At 49.2% G+C, this 18,777-nt stretch overlaps 2 protein-coding genes across 3 annotated transcripts in view; one reads left to right on the top strand and one right to left on the bottom strand.

Moving 5' to 3' along the window:
• Positions 1-1,982, top strand: part of LOC108515137 (STE20-like serine/threonine-protein kinase) — a 38,518-nt gene extending 36,536 nt beyond the window's left edge. For both annotated transcript variants that reach the window (XM_017851815.1, XM_017851816.1), the window contains one exon: positions 235-1,982. The gene's annotated coding sequence lies outside the window, so the exon portion shown is untranslated. The remainder of the gene's footprint in view (positions 1-234) is intronic.
• A 2,043-nt stretch (positions 1,983-4,025) lies between these two features.
• COL17A1 (collagen type XVII alpha 1 chain) overlaps positions 4,026-18,777 on the bottom strand; it is a 59,967-nt gene continuing 45,215 nt past the window's right edge. The window contains exons 33-54 of the mRNA XM_017851821.1: positions 17,996-18,031; positions 16,118-16,153; positions 15,794-15,874; positions 14,714-14,749; positions 13,291-13,350; positions 12,914-12,940; positions 12,550-12,582; positions 12,387-12,461; positions 12,013-12,063; positions 11,356-11,478; positions 10,576-10,713; positions 9,982-10,050; positions 9,424-9,569; positions 8,282-8,336; positions 8,201-8,218; positions 8,011-8,157; positions 7,359-7,505; positions 6,683-7,069; positions 5,978-6,115; positions 5,647-5,709; positions 5,419-5,499; positions 4,026-5,035 (exon numbers count right to left, since the gene is read on the bottom strand). Of these exons, the coding sequence (XP_017707310.1) occupies positions 4,980-5,035; positions 5,419-5,499; positions 5,647-5,709; positions 5,978-6,115; positions 6,683-7,069; positions 7,359-7,505; positions 8,011-8,157; positions 8,201-8,218; positions 8,282-8,336; positions 9,424-9,569; positions 9,982-10,050; positions 10,576-10,713; positions 11,356-11,478; positions 12,013-12,063; positions 12,387-12,461; positions 12,550-12,582; positions 12,914-12,940; positions 13,291-13,350; positions 14,714-14,749; positions 15,794-15,874; positions 16,118-16,153; positions 17,996-18,031 (2,003 nt within the window). The 3' untranslated portion in view covers positions 4,026-4,979. The remainder of the gene's footprint in view (positions 5,036-5,418; positions 5,500-5,646; positions 5,710-5,977; positions 6,116-6,682; positions 7,070-7,358; positions 7,506-8,010; positions 8,158-8,200; positions 8,219-8,281; positions 8,337-9,423; positions 9,570-9,981; positions 10,051-10,575; positions 10,714-11,355; positions 11,479-12,012; positions 12,064-12,386; positions 12,462-12,549; positions 12,583-12,913; positions 12,941-13,290; positions 13,351-14,713; positions 14,750-15,793; positions 15,875-16,117; positions 16,154-17,995; positions 18,032-18,777) is intronic.

The raw sequence follows: 18,777 nt of genomic DNA, 5'->3' as shown, positions 1-18,777 counted from the left end.
GATGATTTAAAAATGCATGTGTGATTTTAATTTTGTAATTGTTTTGACAAGCATAATTTACTTGGACAACTTTGTAGGTAGCCTTAACTTCTGGCCAAGTTTGTTTTTTATATAAATATATATACATATATATATATACATGTTATGTATGGTTGTAAATTCATACACTTATTACACGAATGTTACTGTATACAAAACTCTTAATGCTTTATTCTCAAATGCTGGGTTGAAAAGTGTTTTGAAAGCCTTTTAAAATATATATCTTTATAAAGTAATATTCAGGATGATGATAAAAATTGTTTATATTGTTATGATAAAAATGACAGTATAATGTTGCCCAGTGTATTTAATGATTTATTTGAAGAGGGATTGGGAAGGAACATTTTCAAAACACTTTCTCCTTTGAAATTTTCAGTTTATTGACTTAAAAAATGAATACCTCAGGCAGTAGACTTTTTTTTTCCAGTATCATTTAATTGATACCCTGTGTGCTAAATAGTGTGTGGTGCCTGATTAATTTGGTCTGAATATTTGATTCTTTCTGTTCCTTTCAACTTGACATTCAGAGTATTGATTCAAGGAGAGAGGCTCAGAGTAGAATGGTTGACGCTGTGGGTAAGGTTGCAGCAACTCTCGGATCTCCCTCAAAACTGCCTTTTGGATTCAGTGTTTGTGCTTGAGTTCGCTTTCAAATATGACCATATTCGTGTGGGTGCAAGACTGTACAGTGACACATATGTAGAGGTAAAGCATTCATTTTAATATGTAAAGTTATATAAATCTTTTCAAAAAGTGTTTTGTTATAAAATATGCTGTTTGTACCCATACCAGCCCCACCTCTTCTGAGACCCTGTATTCAAATAGATGATAGTGATCTATCTTTCTTGCATGAAGTATAGGTGGGGAGTGGGCGAGGGGCACAGACTTCTTTGAAATGGAAGAGTGCAGTCAAATCTACTCCTGATTTGGCTTTTTGTTGCTGTGGCAGAATATGCCATGAAACACATAAAAACTTCTCCAAACGTGCACCCTCATCAGCCACCTCCTCCCCTCTTTCCCTGAGTGCTGTAAACACAGCAGACCTGCACACTTCTGCAGATCCAGCTCCTAGAGCTTGGGGTACCAGGCTGCCTTTCCTAGTCCTGTCAACAACCATATGGTGTGAATTGCTGAATTAGCTGCTATTCTATGTAGAGTCACATTAAGCTTTTTCTTATCTTTTTCTATGGGGAAGCTATAGGGTGGGTAAGGAAAAAATGTTGAATGCTTTTACTTTGCTGAAAATATAAGAACTCTCTTGTGACAGGATACAGCAAATTATAATTAAATATAAATTACCAGAACCAGAGCTACCTCTAAGTCATAATTCCTCAAGCACAAAGCTCTCAGGCATATGAGACCCACTTTAATGAAGGGTCTCTGATTTCTTGAGCATCAGCGAGTTTCAGAAGTGACTATTTTTTTGTACTCTTTTAGTTTCCTTGTAACTGTACACTTTTTCCCATTCCACACTGTGCTTAAATAACAAAGACTCTTCTGAGAAGCCAAATTCTTTCCAGGTATTAACTAGAGATATTGTTGATTAAAGAAAATCTAGAAGTGAAGAGAGTTCCAGTTCTAATAGTCTTTTGATGAACAGTTCTTTTCTGAGAAATGTTTATAAGAAATGGGGTGATACTTTAAATGCTTTTCTTAAGTTGAAGGCACAACAGTTAATGGCTGTATTGTTGCTGTTCTGTTGCTGACATGTTTCTGATAAAGCTTTAACATTCCTGCTACTAATCTTGGCGGAGAGTGTTTGCCAGGTTTCAGTGTGGGCTGCAGCTTTTTGTGCTCCTTATCTGGTTTGCAGTGTAATGAGTTCGTAAGCTAAATTTTCAGAAATAAGTTTGTTTCAGATTATGCCTCTTGTCTACTTGGGAGCAACATGTCCTTTCAATCATGGGATTGACACATGAAAAATAAAGTTATTTCTTAATCAATTTTGGGAAGCAGTCTTTTATTGAGAATCTTTGAAACTGGAGTGTCCTGCCTGAGAAACTTTGCAGTTGTTGGTCCTAGTTATACTGCAAAACTTGCAGTCCCCCAGGTCTTCTGACCCTCCCAGAGTTAGTATTCCTAGCTGTCTGTAGTCCGCAGCACACATGCAAACACACACACACTCAAATATAGTTTCTAGTGGTAACTTGCTGGGGGTTGTCTTTCAGCATGCAAACCCCTCCTTTGGGAGGTGCTTAAAATATTTCTGTCAGCCTGTGTATATATGTGTATGTTTTAATTTCTTTCCCCTTGGGATGGATGATTTTTCTCACCAAGCATTTCACAAATCATATGACATCACTTCTGCAGAAATAATCTCGTCGTCATTGATAATGTTCATGCAAGATTCAGTAGACACTAGGCAGCACGTGTCCAGCTGGAGGGAGGCATGGAGTGTCATTTTCTAATCTAGGAGCGCTGTGCACTATTGAGCTCATTCTTGACTTAAAAAAAAAAAAATGAAACAAAAGAGGCTCACATCCATTGCCGTCCAGCTGAGGACATAACCTCATATCTGCCCATCCTCTTTCTGAGTTTTGTCCAGAGAAGGTCGTATGTTTGGACTTACACCCTATTTTACTTGAGCATAAAACACTATGAAGACTTTCGGTATCTTAGGCAAATCTAGTAACAAGGGAAAAACTCCTATGTCTTGATTAATCAAGTTAAGGATCACTATTAAAGGGGATATAATACTTGAACCCCTAAAGCTACTTTTTTAAAAGGGTCAAAACATCTTTTCCCCCCTTTTTTTGGAAGTTACTTTTAATAAGTGTAAAAGCTACAATTAAAAGTAAAAAATTCAGCCTTTGGGTAAAAATAATTCTAATGAAAAAAATATTTAAAAGGCACAATTCCTTTATTATACACAATAGTTTTCATTAGACAGTAAAACTCAAGTTGTTTGAAGTCTAGAGGCTGTATGAACTAATTTTTATTTTATTTTTGTTTTATTTTTTGAGATGGAGTCTCGCTGGCTGGAGTGCAGTGGTACGTTCTTGGCTCACTATAACCTCCACCTCCCGGGTTCAAGTGATTCTTCAGCCTGAGCCTCCCAAGTAGCTGGGATCACAGGTGCCCGCCACCACGCCAGCTAATTTTTTTGTCTTTTTAATAGAGATGGGGTTTTGCCATGTTGCTCAAGCTGGTCTCGAACTCCTGGGCTTAAGCAATCTGCCCGCCTCAGTCTCCCAAAATTCTGGGATTACAGGCATGAGCCACCGCACCCAGCCTCATTTAAAAAAAAAAAAAAATCTCATTAATTCATAGCAAGCAATTATCAGGATATAATAAAAGGCAAAAAGACCACGTAGACTGTGTAGTGCTTGACTGGTTGTTGCCGTTAGGGGTTGATACAGAGGAAACAAGTGGAGCATTTTTTATGGGATAATATGAGATACTCAGCAGAGACCTTATGGAAAATAAACAGTCTTTTTAGAAGAGTAGTGGTGTAGAAGTAGATATAATTTAATCCCATTTTTAATTATCCAGCAATTTGAGAGTCACAACTTGTAACAAATTCATGAAGTGGCCAAGTATAGTCTCTTCTGAATTGGAGTGTCTGATTTTACTGTACATTTCTTTGGGGCATTTGAGATTTGTACATTTTTCTTTAATAGAAGGTTTTATATTCCATATATTACTTACCCTACAATCATAACTCCATTGCCCCAGGATAAAGCACTACCTAATTGCAAATCATCTTCTTCCTCATTTCTTGCATGTTTATTTCAGATAACTTATGCTTAGGGAAAACTTTAATATACTTTGTAAAAATCCCCAGATTGAGTTCATATTTGGCAGGTATCTAAAGATTTGCCTTTAAAGACTTCAGGGATTGAATGAAATACCAGGAGCTGTGCCCCAAAATACAACCACTTTTGCTTTCTTGTGTTTGTAATAAACAGTGTTAGAGTCAGACCCAATTAACCCAGACTATTTTTTTTAACGTTTCTTTGGTCAGATGAATCACATTAAACATGATATTAAAAAAGAAAAAAAATTTAATTGGAAATTTTACAATTGAAATGATGTTTCATCTTACAGACCACAAACAAATGTTTTTAGACATTGAAAAGTGGTTAAAGACCAACTGTGCCCTGTCCCCCAAGTGCCATTTTCGGAATGCAGAACGGAGGGTGACGTCTTGAGCTGACGCTGTGTCCCCAGCATCAGGTATTCTGTTTTCCCCCCTCTCCCTTTCTTCCTTCCTTGTCCATTGCCTTTCATCCTTGTTTTTCTGTTTGCTCTAGCCTGGTTCAGTATAACATATCCATGAACTCTAGCATGGGCCTATGGACAATCATGGCTGCAATCAGACTTTCTAAGCAAATGGGAATGTGATATACATATATGATAACCATTAGAAACTATCACCTCCTAGAGGGGAAGTGAATTTCTTAATTTTTTTAGTTGCAAGAGTCACTTCTTAGCCAACTGACTACAGAATGCAGAATGAACAGGGGAGGAAGGAGCTGATGATGGCACAGCCTTGCAGCAGTAACCAGAACACACCCCCATCAAGTGTCACCTCCAGGAAGGCACTCCATCCCCATCCTCTCTTTTCTGGGCTCGTATTTAGGCAAAGCTCTAAGATTCCCGAGCCAACTTTTATGTAACTGGCTTTCCTAGGCTGGGGCTTGAACTAAGTAAAGAAGCCAAGGAGTTCAGATCTAGATAGCAGAGAAGTAAATCTCATTCTAAAACATTGCAACTACTCTTACTAGAGTCCACCCCATGAAGCTGTTTCAGATTGTGTATCTTCGACTGAATTCTATAAGTATATATTGTTCAGACTAAAACAAATGTTGCTAGCTAGGTTGGCTATGCTGTCTCAGTAGGACATTAACAGACTCCAGCTTTCACCCTCTGGAGAGCTTGGACCTAAGTGCCATATGCATTATGACACCTGGTCCAGGAGCTGTCCTGCCATAGCTAGCTCATGGCTTGACAGCAATACTTCTTCTTCTTCTCCGCCCAGCATAGACTTGGTCACCTGAAAGTTAGAAGATCGGTAGGAAGTTAAAACATCTTGTGGCCTGTGGGGATCTTGGCTTGGGCAATTATGGCAACTGTGACTACTGCAAAGATGGCTTCAAAAGTGAAATCTTTTGTAAGACTATACATTTATTTAACTTGTTTGCCCCATTTCAACACCAGCTTGGTTCTCCTTTTCCTCCCTGCTTTGGCACTCTCCTTTTCTTCCTCACTGTGAATGGGATTGTTATGCAAATTCTGCTTTTGGCAGTGTCTGCCTGGAGTAATTGGCATTTGCCTGAATTTCTCAGGCTTGCTGTGGAACAAATCACCTGCTTCTCTACTGAGTGTCAGCCTTGCAGCTCTCCAGAACATGCAAAACACGGAGCAGGCAACACTTACCTTTGTCTCCTTTTTCTCCCTTGTGCCCTCGAGGGCCAGGTGGCCCACGATGACCTGGTGGCCCAGCAGGGCCCCTGTCACCTGGAAGGACAAATGGGGCATAACTAAGTAATACATGAGTCTGGGGACTTAGGGCACAGGTAGCTGGTGTGGCAGCAGCACAGGAGCTCTTTTCAGTAAGAGGTGGGTGTTACACAGGATCCGGGGACTGGCTCTGCCACCACTTGCCTTTGGGTCCTGGAGTGCCCATCTCTCCTTTCTGCCCAGGGGGTCCTTGAATGGCTCCATAAGCTGCAAAAGCAGGAAACACTGGCCTTAGAGGCTTGATTGCCTGGAAGCTTGGGACAGCTAGTCATTTGTTCAGAGTAACACAGAGAGATAGTGATGGAGTTTGGATATATAAGAGGAAACAAAGTTCAGAATTTATAGAATTTGTCTAATTTTGAGCATCTCAAATGTTAATAACTGGAGGTTTCTCATGAGACTAGTGTCTCTGGAGCAGACCTGTGGGACCCTATGCAGTGAGGCAGGTGCTGGGGAAGCAGTTGGATGCCCTTACTTCGGAAGAAGTCCATGAGGTCCGCAGTCACGTTGCTGTAGGCAGAGAAGACCTTGCTGATACCGGGTGGTCCCTGCGGCCCAGGCTGGCCTGGTGGGCCCTGGACAGTGTAGGCCATCCCTTGCAGTAGGCCCTGACCTGTAAAACACCAGAGCATGGGCACAGGAAGCAGGGATCGCCCAGCACCCTCTTCAGGAGGAGCACAGTGCTCTCCGAGTATCTAACTCCCAAAGCAGTTGAACTAGATCAAGCCGCAGCAAAGGTGAAGCCCTCCAGCTTCCTTTGTGTTCCACTGCGTGACCGGCACAGTTCTCTTCCTGCTGCGGGCCGGCATCAAAAGCTTGTTGACTGTGTAACTGTGCTGTTAAGCTGCACAGGGAAAGGACTCTTAGCCAACATCCTTCTCTCAGCCCCAGCAGAAAAACCAGTGTGGTCATATGACTTATCTGGGACCCGGAGCGAGTTAAGTCTTGGAAAGCAAAGTACAAAGCCCCAGTGTGCTCTGTTCCCCACAGCTCAGGTCCCAGGGCTGGGGCTCCTTGAGCTGAGCGGGCTGAGAACTAGGCTAGGGCTGCCAGTCCCCTCCAGTCCCTGCCTGCCTGATTCTGTCTTCACAGCCTGGGGGTTCTACAAACAAGAAAGCCAGTCTGGAGATGCTCCCACACTCCTTCCCACCAGCACCAAGGCCTAAATGTCCCCACTTACGCTGCATGCTCTCTGACACTCTCACAGCCAGCTCATTGTAATCCAGACCTCCAGCAAAGTCAGCCCCAAATAGTCCGCCATTGCCACCATACATGCTGCCTTCTGCTGCTGCCCCATAGCCTCTGCCTGGGCCGGTGTCAGTGCCATAGGGGCCCCCATCTCCTGTAGCTGCACCAAAGGCACCCCCTGTACCCACGGAGCCTGTGCCAGCTCCTGTGCCCGTGGAAGAGCTGTAGGAGCTGCCCCGCCTGACAGACGAGCTGTGTGAGGAGGAGCTGCTACCCCGACTGTGGAAGGCATCCGTGGACAGGAGGCGGCTGTCCCCAGGGGGTCCCTGTGGCCCAGGAGGGCCTGGGGGACCAACAATGAAGCTGCGCACATCAGGACCTGCAGGGTGAGAAGCTGCATGAGTGGGAGCTCAGGTCTTGGTGGAGAGAAAGCCTTGGGAGTTAGGGAGTCTCTCCCAGGGTGTCAATGCCCCTGAGAGACCGGAAGTGAACTTCAGGGTTCTCGTACCCGAGTGGCAGAATGCTGGTGTGGAAGGAAACCGGGCCTATCCCACTAGTGGCTCTCATGTGTGGCCTCCCTGTCCCTTTAAGTGCCTCCCAGCCCCGCTTACAGGGAAAAGCAAGGCCTGCGGAGTACCTGGTGGGGCATCACCGTCGGGGGCACCTACTTGTGAGGTAGCTGATCAGCTCGCTCCGGAAGCTGTCGCTGTTTTCAGCTGCATAGGTTGCCAGAGCTCCTGAGACACCCGGGGGCCCTCGAGGACCTGGGGGACCAGGAGGTCCTGGAGGGCCTGGGATGAATGACAAACCTGCAGCTGGGCAGAGGGAAGAGAAAGAAAGGTCAGGGTAGTGCTGCGGAGGAAGGTGAATTTCCAGCTTGTGCTGGGGGGCGCTGGGGGTGCTGGGGGCCCCTCCTGAAAGGAGGGGATAAGGCTGGGCCTCCCGGGTGATGGGAGGAGAGAAAAGCAGGAGGCCAGAGCCTGCTGTTTCCTGGCATCATCCAGGAATGGCTGCCCCCGTCAGGCCCTCCCACTCCCAATTCTCAGCCTCATTCAACTCAGCCCTCCAGTCACTGAGAGGTGGAGCCCCAGGTCGGCCCTAATCACACACCGGGCTGCACCTGGGAAAGCCATCGCTCCCCATCTCTGTTCCTGCCACAGCTGAAGGCCCCTTGCCAGCACATGTGGCGCTCTCCAGGGCCCCACACCCAGCCCTGTACAGGCTCCAGGAGCACTTGGACTGCCCTTGCTAAAGCCCATGGGAGCCCCCAAGGCCCATCTGCATCCCCTGCCCTGCCCATCCCACTCCGCAGTGCCCTACTGTGTAAGTAAGACGAGAGGTCCTCCACGCTGATGCTGGACCACACATTGCCTGGGATCCCTGGTGGACCCGGGGGACCTGGCAGGGTCAACGTATTGCCTCTGAATTCAGGACCCTGAGACACCAAGGGCAGGGCAGGAGTCAATCCTGGCCTGTGCCAAAGGGATTCTGCTTGCCTCGCCCAGCTCACCTTGGACAGATGTCCCTGCTGGGCGCTTACGCTCGCAGCAAGGAGAGGACGCGGCTCCTCATAGGAGTTGTCTCCTGGCGCGAAAGCCAGGGGGCCCCGGGGGACCCAGTAAAGACCCAATGCTCGATCCCAGAACCTGGTAGGGATGTGATGAATCGGATCAGGCAGGAGGCGAGGCAGATGAAGCACCCTGTCAGGAGAGGAGGTCGGGACACAAGAAGAGGTTTGGGACAGAAGTGGGAGCGTTCCAAGAAAGAGCAAGAGATTGGTGGCAGGGGAGAGAGACAGAGAAGGGAGCATCAAGGGTGAAGGAGGGGAGGGGCCGGCCGGGCCGGAAGAAGCAGGTCCAGGTGCCCGTGTGCTTCATTCTGTTCGAGCTGCCTGTGTGGGGTCGGTGTATGTGTGATACCAGGAGTGTGTTGTTAATGGGCAGTGTGTGTGTGTGTGCTATGGGAGTGTATATGTCTATGGGGAGGTGTGTGTGGGAGTGTGTGTGTGGTGTGATGGGAGTGTGTGTATGGGAGTGAGTGTGTTGGGGAGTGTATGTGGGAGTGTGTGGCCAGTATGTGTCGAGAAATGGAGTGTATGGAGTGTGTATGTATGGAAGTGGTGTGTATGGAGTGAGAATGGGAGTGGTGTGTGAGTAGGGAATGAGTGTGTGTATGTGTATGTGAGAGTGTGGTGAGAGGAGTATGGGAGTATGTGTGTGAGTGATGGGAGTGTGTGTGTGAGTATGGGAGTGTGTGTGTGGGAGTGTGTATGGAGTGTTGTGTTATGCGAGTGTGTGTATGTGTGTGTGAGAGACAGTATGGGAGTGTGTGTGAAGTGTGTCGGAACTATGGTGTGAGGAGCAGTGGTGTGTATGGGAGTGTGTGTGCGAGTATGGAGTGTGCAGTATGGGAGCAGCATGGCTGTGTGATGGGAGTGTGTGGTGTTGGTGTGTGTGGTGTGAGAGATGGAGAGTTGTATGTTAGACGGGCACACCCGAGACAGTGGCCTGGGACCTCCGTTTTGGCTTTCACTTGCCGCATGCTTCTTGACCCTGCTCCAGGGCTCCACAGGGTTTGAACAGCTCTGAGCACTGCTCATTGCTGGGGTTGGTGCAGCCTGGCAGGTGGGGGTCAGTGGAGGGCAACTCCACAGGGAAGTTTACGCTGGGGAGTCCTCATCCCGAAGTCATCCCAGGCCCTTCCTAACCAACCCTCCTGCAGACACTACTCGACAGTGTCAGCTGAGACATGCGACTTACTCAGCTCGTTGCATAGATAGTCCAAAGACAGGAGGGACCCGTCTCCACTGGCTCCTGGTGGCCCTGGCGGACCCTGAGGGCCCATCAGGTACTGACGTAGGTACTGACGCACGTCATCCCCTGGAGAGGAGAGGATGCTCTAGCAGGACCCATCCAGGACATGGGGGTCCCACCCATGGTCCAGCCACAGCCTGGGTTCCCCTACACAAACTGGCTCCGGCATGACATTTGTGAGTTCTGGGTCTGTAGGCCCACAGTGTTCAGGGGGGAAACCAACAAGCTGCCAGCTTCCTGAAGGGACACCTGCCAGCTTGCCTGGCATGGGGGCTTGGGAGGACATTTCCTGCCCCCTTTCCAGCCGGTTTGCTGACTCAGCAAGCAGATCAGCGCAGTAAGTGGCTCTTTGTCTAAAGGACTCTGCCTACCTCTTGTAGCCCTCCCCAGGCTCAGACAAGGACAAGGTTTGCCTGACGAGTGAGGCCAGGAGAAAGCAAAGATAGTCCCACTCTCGATCCCCCAACAGGTGACTCACGCTGCAGCACAGCCAGGATGTCTTCAGAAGAGATGGAGGACGAGAACAAGCCGATGTTGTACCCCGAAGCTGTCGGGAAGAAAACCTCAGGTTACCTGCTTAGCAGGTACTGAAGCAACACTCTCATTATTCCAGAATCTGAAAGGCCCGGTCCCCGAGCTGTCTGTCTTTGGGGGAAATGGATGAATGGAGTATTATGAGGGTATTTTGAAAGCATAACAAAGTCAAATATTGTTGTTGAGATTTTTTTTTTTTTTTGGTAAGAAAGGAAGTTTACTTTCAAGAACATGCTTTAGCCCTAATGCCTGCCAGATGCTGCCAACCTTCATGCACAGGTAGGAAGAACCTATAATTAGGAACACATTAGTCGATTGCAGGACGGCTCACTCGGTGGCTCTCTAGTGTGGCCGCCCTGAATCTGGACAGACTCTTGTTGACATTGTATCCCAGTGGCCTAATTATTAGGAATTCAGAATTAAAACTCATATTCCAGAGAAGGGCAAAGCAAACAGCAAATGAGGTGATGAGCCTCTGGGAGCAAAAGCAGAGCCACAGGAGGAAAGTGCCAGGTGCAGGGCATGGGGAAAGGCTTACTCCGTAAGTAGCTCACAACGTGGTTTGCCAGCTCTGAGTAGTTGAAAGTCTCGCCTGTGATGGTGGTGACAGGTCCTGGGGGACCAGGTGGGCCTGGGGGACCTTGAACTCCGGATAGGTAAGACCTAATACTGTCACCTGCCAACCAAGGAACAAAGCAAAGTCAAGACTGTCCCAAGAGGACATGTTCTCCCCACAGAGGTGACCTGAAGCACATGATAACATGCCTGCCCTGCCCTACACACGGGCACAAGGCTGGGCCAGGAGGGAGCCTAGACTCCCCGTCACTGTTGTTCCCTTAATTACAGATGGAGAAACTGAGGCAGAGGCCTGTGCTGGGTCAAGTGGCCCATGAGGGCTGTGGGCCAGCAAGACTCCAGCCAGCCACCCATTTGACAAATGAGTACATGCAGGGTGCGGTGTGAAAGCGCGTGTGTGCATGGGAATGAGTGCACGCGCCAGCCTCCTCCCAGGGTGTGGGCGAGGGTGAGGTTGTGTTGGGGGCAGCTATGAGAAGGCTGCTGTTGGGGAGCTCACAGGTCTGTAGGCCTGGCTCTGCAGGGGGAAGATCCGGGCCTGGACACACACACTGTTTTCCTCAATGCGCACACGCGTGCGCACACACACACACACACACTCCCACTGCCCGACATCGTCCCATGTTTCTCTAGCGCTCATTCCTGTGATGATTCACCACCAGCTCCCTTGCACAGAGTAAGACTGCTTATCTCGTTTCTTGTCCCCACGGCCTTCTGGGGCTTGGGGCGGCCGTCCACTCACTCTGCATGTACTCAGAGATGTACTGCTGAATCTCCCGGCCAGAGCTGCTGAGAGAGCCCGGAGGCCCAGGGGGCCCAGGGGGGCCTGGCGGGCCTGACACATACGTGGTGCTTGATGATCCCCCTGCAGCAAAGAGAAAGTGTCCTGTGTCGGTTTCTCCACCCTACGGTCAGACAAACGGGCCCAGGAATAGCTTCCATGGTGTGAGGAGGGAGGGTCTTCTCAGGGGGAGAAATAGGATAGTGGCAAGGTGAAGGATCCCCGAGAAGAGAAGAAAGGAGAGCCTGTAGCAGCCACTGTCTGAAAGTGGCACGGAGCTAGGAAGCTGCCCCAGGCTGAACTACCCTTTCCTTCCGCAACCTGCTGAAGGACCCCCAACATGGCATCCCCCTTCTCTCCATTCCCCAGCACCCAGGGTCTTCTGTTCTCCATCATGTGGAGTCTGCATTGTTAGTTATCATTATATGTGCCTGGGTCCTTCTCCTCAACCCAGTATCTCATAACCTCCTTAAAGGCAGCTCATAGGTCCTAGCACATGGAGATAGTCAACAATCAATCATGGAGAAATGAATGAGCGAATAGAGCAACATCCTCATTGGAATGATCAGCCTTCACCAGCAGAAACGGAGAGGAACTTTGGTCACTTTCAGTTCTTACCTTCAGAAGGACCACTAGGAATGCCAAGAGCCCCTGGGACACCTGGATCACCTGCAATCCAAAATGAGAAGTTTGCATCACCTCCTCCAGGAAGTGTTTCCTGGTTAAGCCAAACCACACTTATTAGTGTGTGTCTCAACAATTGTCCCATAGCTCTTGGCCTCATTTTTGTAATAATACCACAGCTCCCTTGCACGGAGGCTCTATCTCCATGTCCTTGTCCCTTCCTCCCTCTGGCCTTTCCTTCCTCCAGCCTCTTCTCTCTCCCAAGACTTTACACTGATAAGTACTTGCTGCCATCTCTTCAGGCTCTGGGCTGTGGGCACCAGGCTCACCCCTACTCCTCACCACCTTCTCGCTGCTCCTTCACTGACCTTTGTCACCTTTGGGTCCCTGGGGGCCAGGTGGGCCTGGTGGTCCCTGAAGGTTGAGTCCGAAAGAACTGGACCCTGGAAGCCAACAACACACACAATGCGGTCAGCCAGGGTTCGGACAGGCTCTGGGCAGAGCCAGAACGGGGCAGGGCTCAGCCCTTACCTGAGGTTGAGAAACCTGGGAGGCCTTGCTCGCCTGAGGAACACAAGAGAGGAACAGTCAGTCTCATTTTTCTTACCCACTAACAGCCCCGTAGAGCCTCCCCAAGATCCATGATTGCTGGGGCTGCATTGCCCTTTGGGCAGTACCTAGAGATGCCACACACACACACACACACACACACACACACACACACACACACTTGCACTACACCCATGCACATACTCAACCATTCCTAGAGACATGCTGCTCTACTCTTGCTTATTTGCACCACGTGCCTTTCTGTCAAGCTCAAAGCTCTTGGAAGGTGAGTTTTTGCCACCCCCACCCCTACCCCAGGTTTTGTTTGATGCCAGCTCTACTGTACCTTGGTGTCCTCTGGGGCCTGGGGGACCTGAGGGAAAAAGGCAGAGAGCTATGAGACAGGTACCAACCAGGTGTTGTGGTTTCAGTGGACCCATGGAGGAGGGGATAGGGGTTCCAATGCTGGAGCAGATATAGAACTTGGGGTTCTTTGTGCCTCTCCTCTCACTAGGCCAATGTTGGGTGGCTATCCTTTGTAGAGTTTCTGACTGTTGTGCATCCCCGCTACCTTTGCTCCAGGCTGCTGAGCTCCCAGTGGGATAAGGCAGAAGGATGCAAAAATGCCCCAGCTCATTCAGCTTCATCCAAACCCTCCTGGGAACCAGCAGGTAAACAGAGGACACATACTGGCTTCTAGGTTCCCTGATACACTGTTCTCACCTTGATCTCCCTTGGGACCTGGGGGGCCAGGTGGGCCTGGAGGGCCAGAGAGGAAGGTTTCTGCAGAAGAAAGAAATAGTTTGAGTATGGACACTGATGTTTGTGAGGAAGCAGCACTTAGCACAGCACCTGATGACATAGATGTTCAATCAATACTTGTCAAATGGATGGATGGGTGGATGGATGGATGAATGGGTGGGTGTATGAGTAGGTGGGTGGATGGATGGATGGATGGATGGATAGGGAGATGGATAGGTGGATGGGTAGATGGGTGGGTAAATGGATGGGTGGATGGATTTTCCACTAGGAACAGGTTCTGGCCTAATGCTTGCTTTAAAGTTATTTCCATAAGTTTCTATGTTGTACTGTCAGCACTTATTTCATGTGCATGTATCCTGCCTACTTTATCAGACCTGGGCTCCCCAAGGATAGGAACCAGGTCTCCCTGGTTAGGCCAGAAGCTCCCCAAGGGCAGAGCTGGTTTCCTCCCTCAGGCCAGACTACCAGGGTGGTTGGGTTGACACGGTTATTCCCTCCATGTGTAGCAAGTCAGGAGGAGGAAGCCTGGTGAGTAGGTTGTGGCCACAAGGCTACAGCCACAGTTCATGGCAGGACAAGGACTGAAGTAGAGAACAGGTGTGACTTGATTCCCTGACAAGAGGGGAGGCCCTGTGTCATGGCACAGGAACCTGCAGCACCTCATCTGCTAAGTGTACCCCCTCACTCAGAGGCAGGGCAGGACCATAGTCAAGCTCCCCGACAGCTGATAAGAGCATGTGGAATGACGGGGACACACTGGATTTTGATGTCAGAAAGTCTGAGTTCAAACCGCTGCTCCCACAGGTCTAGCTGGTGACTTTGGGCAAGTTCTCAACCTCTTTCAGCCTCAGTTTCCTCCTCTGTAAACCAAGGTCAAAAAGATCTACATCACAGGGGTGCTGGGAAGACTCGATGAAACACTGAAGACCAAGTTCCTAACACAGTGATAGCTCAGAGTGAGCGCTGGACCGGGTGGGCTGAAGCCTTTGCTGTTCTGCACTCCAGATGTCCAGGTGGGAGGCCCGGCAGTCTCCACCTGGGCTCCTTAAAGGACCTGGGAATCAGTCCTCTCAGCCTGGGCCTGTGGCCAAGAACCCACAGACCCTTGTCATTGCTCCCTGGGTCAGTGGTGCACTCCTGCCAGATACTCATCTTCAAGGCCAAGTCTGCCCCTGGTCCTCTTGGACTCCCAGAACTTCTATGACAGCTGCCCCAAGCTCCAGGGAATCAGCTTGCAAGACCCTGGTGAAGAGCCCTGGCCCTCTCCTCCTTTTCCAAAACACACCTTTCACGTCATCTAGAACAGAGGGGCCCATGTCCACCCTGAGAGGAAAGTCCTCCCGACTTGGCCCATCGCCTTGCGTTCTTGCAGGGTGTGACATACCTTGCGGTCCTGGGAGACCAGCTGGGCCGGCAGGGCCTGGAAATGGGGTTGAGGAAGAAAAGGCTAAATCACGCGTGTAGGGTCATAGGAAGAACTAAAGGCATAATTCCTCCCAAGGCATGGAACAGAGACCCAAGGGGCCACCTTGCTTATTCGAGAGCAATAAGCAATTTGAGACCAGCTCTGTGGTCCAGTTGCGTGAGAACATCTCTGACAGGTACGAGGACCCCGGGGCAGGCAGGACTGCACTCTCTGCTGCTGTCCTGTAATGGTTAGGGACTTCTACATGCCTCTACGTATTCCTTCTCACTGGAGCTTGTCAGGAGGGAAGGCTGGTACATCCTGGCATTGGTTGTGATAAGTTGTGCACTTCATTTGTACACACAAATTTAAAATAATTAAAAATACATATAACAAAAAGGCACTTTGGAAAGGTAGGAAACAAATTGTCCATAACTCTTCAATTTGTGGGCATTTTATTTTCTTCCAGCATTTTTTCTTTTTTGCATCTTGTAAAAATACAGTTGAAACCACAGAGCAGGCATTATTGAGTGTCCCACTCTCTCAATAAATATTTGTTTTATCTCCTAACAACTTTGTTCTGAAGTTTTCATATTTTTCTCACCATCCCATTTGGGGATATTTTCTTCAAATAGATACCTAGCATTTTTGTTGCCCTGGATGCAGAATATCAAATCGTTTTCCAGGAGGAAACAAAGGGTTCGAGGACTGGGTCTTCTGACTGGCCACAGGCTCTGGAGGTAGACTGATCTGGGCCAAATCTTTTGTCCTGCTGCTTATTGGCCATGGGACCTTGGGCAAGCCATTTACCTGCTCCAAGCCTCAGCTTCCCCTTCTGTAAATGCTGAGAGCACATTCGCCTCCTATGCTGTGAAGTAGGATAACTGATCTACTTCATTGTCTGAGAATGCAAGAGTTTGCTTTTCTCAGGCCAAACTCCTTATTCTGTTTACCAGATTCAGTTCCTGCCCTGGGTTTCAGGATCTGAACAAATAGGGCTAGAGTCACTACCACCAAGACCTACTGCTGATTTGGGGCAAAGCAAGGAAACAGACTGACCTGGGGCACCTGGAGGTCCTGGGGGTCCCATGGCTCCGGGAGGCCCTGGGGGGCCTGGGACAGTAAGCATTGACGACCCGTCTGAAAGCAGGAGGCACATAGAACATTGAGCCCTACTCTTCTCACTCAGAGGTGCTGGGACTCGAGCCAGGCTGTGGTGGACAGTCTGGCATTTCTTCTTCTCATCACTGCTAAATTTCCCTCCTCCCCCTCTACTGATCCAAAAAGCTGCCTGCTACATCCAGCCCAGAACACTGCAGAGCCAAGGTAGGTGCCCAGGATAAGAAAGACACAGAAAGGAGGGTCCCTCTAGGACCTGCCTACCTGAAGTCACGATCTTGCCTGGAGCTCCTGGTTCACCTAGAAAGAGAGGAAAAGGCCGAGAGTGGTTGTTATGAGGATCAATTAGTGGCTCAATAAGCCATTTTCAAGGCTTCTGATTGCATTTGGGACCCCCTTCTGGGCCTCTCAGCCTCAGGCTAAAGGGATTTTAATGAACTGAAGGCAGGCAAGCAAGATGCATTAGCCCTGGAGGCCAGAGCATCCATCTTCATTCAGAGAAGTGGCTTCACTTGAGGATGTGGAAAGCTTGCCTTTCAGTAAGCCCAGAATGAGGCTGACTGGAGAGTCCTTCACGCTCCCACATTCCACCACTCTGCCTGGGAATCGCCTTAGGTGGGAAAATTACTCAAAGGTCAAAGGACAGAGGCAATGAGCCTCCCAGGTAGAGCGGGGTTCCCAGAGTGCTCTGTGGGACAGTTGTAGGGGCTGTGCAGGATTAAAGGGGTCTCTGCAGTGGGTAAATCTGAGAAGGTATGAGTCATATAAAGGTTAACAAGATCTCTTTTCTGCCTTGTGTCTCAGAGCATTGAAAATGCAAGTGTGCGTGGAGGACTTTTGAGAAGAGGACATTCCCAAACGTATCAACTGGATGCAGTGCTGAGAACTGACACTCCATGGACTCACTTGGGGAAACCATTCTTTAGGGGCCCCTTTTTTTCATTTCCCAAGTTCTGTGAGCAATTCATTCATTCACACAATGAAAGGAGACTATTGCTCTCTCCTGAAGGGAAAGCAGAGGGATGGTCTCTGCTCACCATCCTTCAGCCAGGGCTCATGAACAAGACAGGAGAAGCACTTGAGTTTGTTTTGCTGGGATGCAATCCAACGTTAGGTAAAAAGGCCCTCTTGTGCATGTTGTCCAGTCAGGGTCTGAACTCCCCCTTGGACAGGAAGTCACGGGCCCTCAAAAAGGGAGGGTTTCTGTTACCCTTGGGAATTCCAAAACCTATGAGACTCTTACAAAAGGTACCATCCATTTGTGAACAGATCCATGGACCTAGTGTGGTCTGCCTGGGATCTATAAACTCAGTTATCATTATTTTGGAATGACATTTAGTGAGCCCTAAAGAACTCCTTGGCCCAATCAGTCACTGCAAATGATTTCTGGAAAGTGGTTATTTTAGGGTCCCACCAAGAGTGACAGTGACTGCTCATGACAGAGCATGGCTCGATAGAATGTCAAAGTTCAGGAGCGTGTTGGGGTCACAGGAACAGAAGGAGAAAGACTGTCCCTGAGCACTGTGGATCCCTGAACTTGCTCGGGGTTGAGGTCTGATAGGCAGAACTGGACAAGAGGGTCACTGTGTGTATAGGCATCACCACATTGCCCTGGTCAGACCCCTGAGGATGAGCTCCCCTCTGAGTACCCCGACTTGCCCTCTCAGTAGCATCTTAACACTCCTCTCTGCCTGTACTAAAGCCACCTCTCAGGAAGGGTCTGATGTACTCATTCACACTAAGGCTGATGTGAATGATAAGGACAAAGGGAGCTCCTGCTCCAGGGGAAGAGACTTGTTAGGAGGGGACCAAGCCTACATACCAGGGGGATGAAGCACTAATGGGGGCATTTAGAGGCAAAACAGGGCATGGAAAGGCTCTGGGGAGGGCAGTGCCCTTCCAGAACCTCCTGCAAGGCTCAGGTTGGTGGGGTGGGGAAGTGTTTGGGGAGAGGTGGGGCTTGAGGACTCAGGTCTTGGTTCACACATCCCTGGGCTCCCAGCCTCATAGCCCTCTGCTGGAACCACTAGATGCCACTGTTGATCCAGGCTCTGGCCAGAGAATGGCCTCTTCCTGTCCATCCCTTCCTTCCACAAAAATGGCCAGTGAAAAGAAAGAAATCTCATTTGGAAATTCGCTTACCTTTTATTCCTGGTCGGCCAGGGGTACCGGGAAGTCCTGATGTGATTAGAACAAGTAAGTCAGGATGATGAAGGCCCAGCAATTCCAGACATCCTTTGGTAGTAACTAGTGCTCTGTCACTCAGCGCAGCCACACTGCTGATTGAAACCCTGGGACGCACCAGATTGCCTTCCGCCTTAGTCTAGACAGCCCCTGGGGAGCCTCTTGCTCTGAGCCCTTGTCCCTCTTTGGGAAATGGGGCAACAGCGTGGCTTGGAGCAGGCAGAGGCCCATGGGCTCAGCTTTGGAGGGGTTCCATCCCTTGGGGTTATGAGCCACCTGGAGCCTGCAGAGCAGCCTCTGTCTCCCCTCTCCCCTGCAGGGCAGGGGCTGGGTTTCCTGTGTCCAATGCAGCATCACCCTCCTGCCTTTAACTATTGAACTCCTCTGTGAGAGCATTGGAAGCATGTACCTATGCATTCAACTGCTGGGGGGCTGCTGCCTGATTTCATTTTCAATCTTTGCCTAATTTCTTTCAGGAAATTAGGGGATGGGTGTAGTAATATGGGGGCACAATGGTCCAACTACAGGACAGGCTTTAACACTGAGGCTGTCCCAGAGAAACTGGACTTTCCTGAACAAGGGTGAGTGCCCATGCACTGCCATGCCAGTGGGGGAACTTGGGCCTCTGGAATAACAGCTCTCCTGGCTAGCAGGAGCTCTGCTATGAGCTTCGGGTTCCCCTCAGATTCCTGCACCTGAGGGGAACAGGGCACAGGCAGATAGAATTGGTACACAATCTA

Source organism: Rhinopithecus bieti, unplaced genomic scaffold, assembly GCF_001698545.2.
Source record: "Rhinopithecus bieti isolate Rb0 unplaced genomic scaffold, ASM169854v2 scaffold_31787, whole genome shotgun sequence".
In the NCBI taxonomy this organism is placed as follows: Eukaryota; Metazoa; Chordata; class Mammalia; order Primates; family Cercopithecidae; genus Rhinopithecus; species Rhinopithecus bieti.
This window is presented reverse-complemented; position numbering and strand designations above follow the sequence as displayed.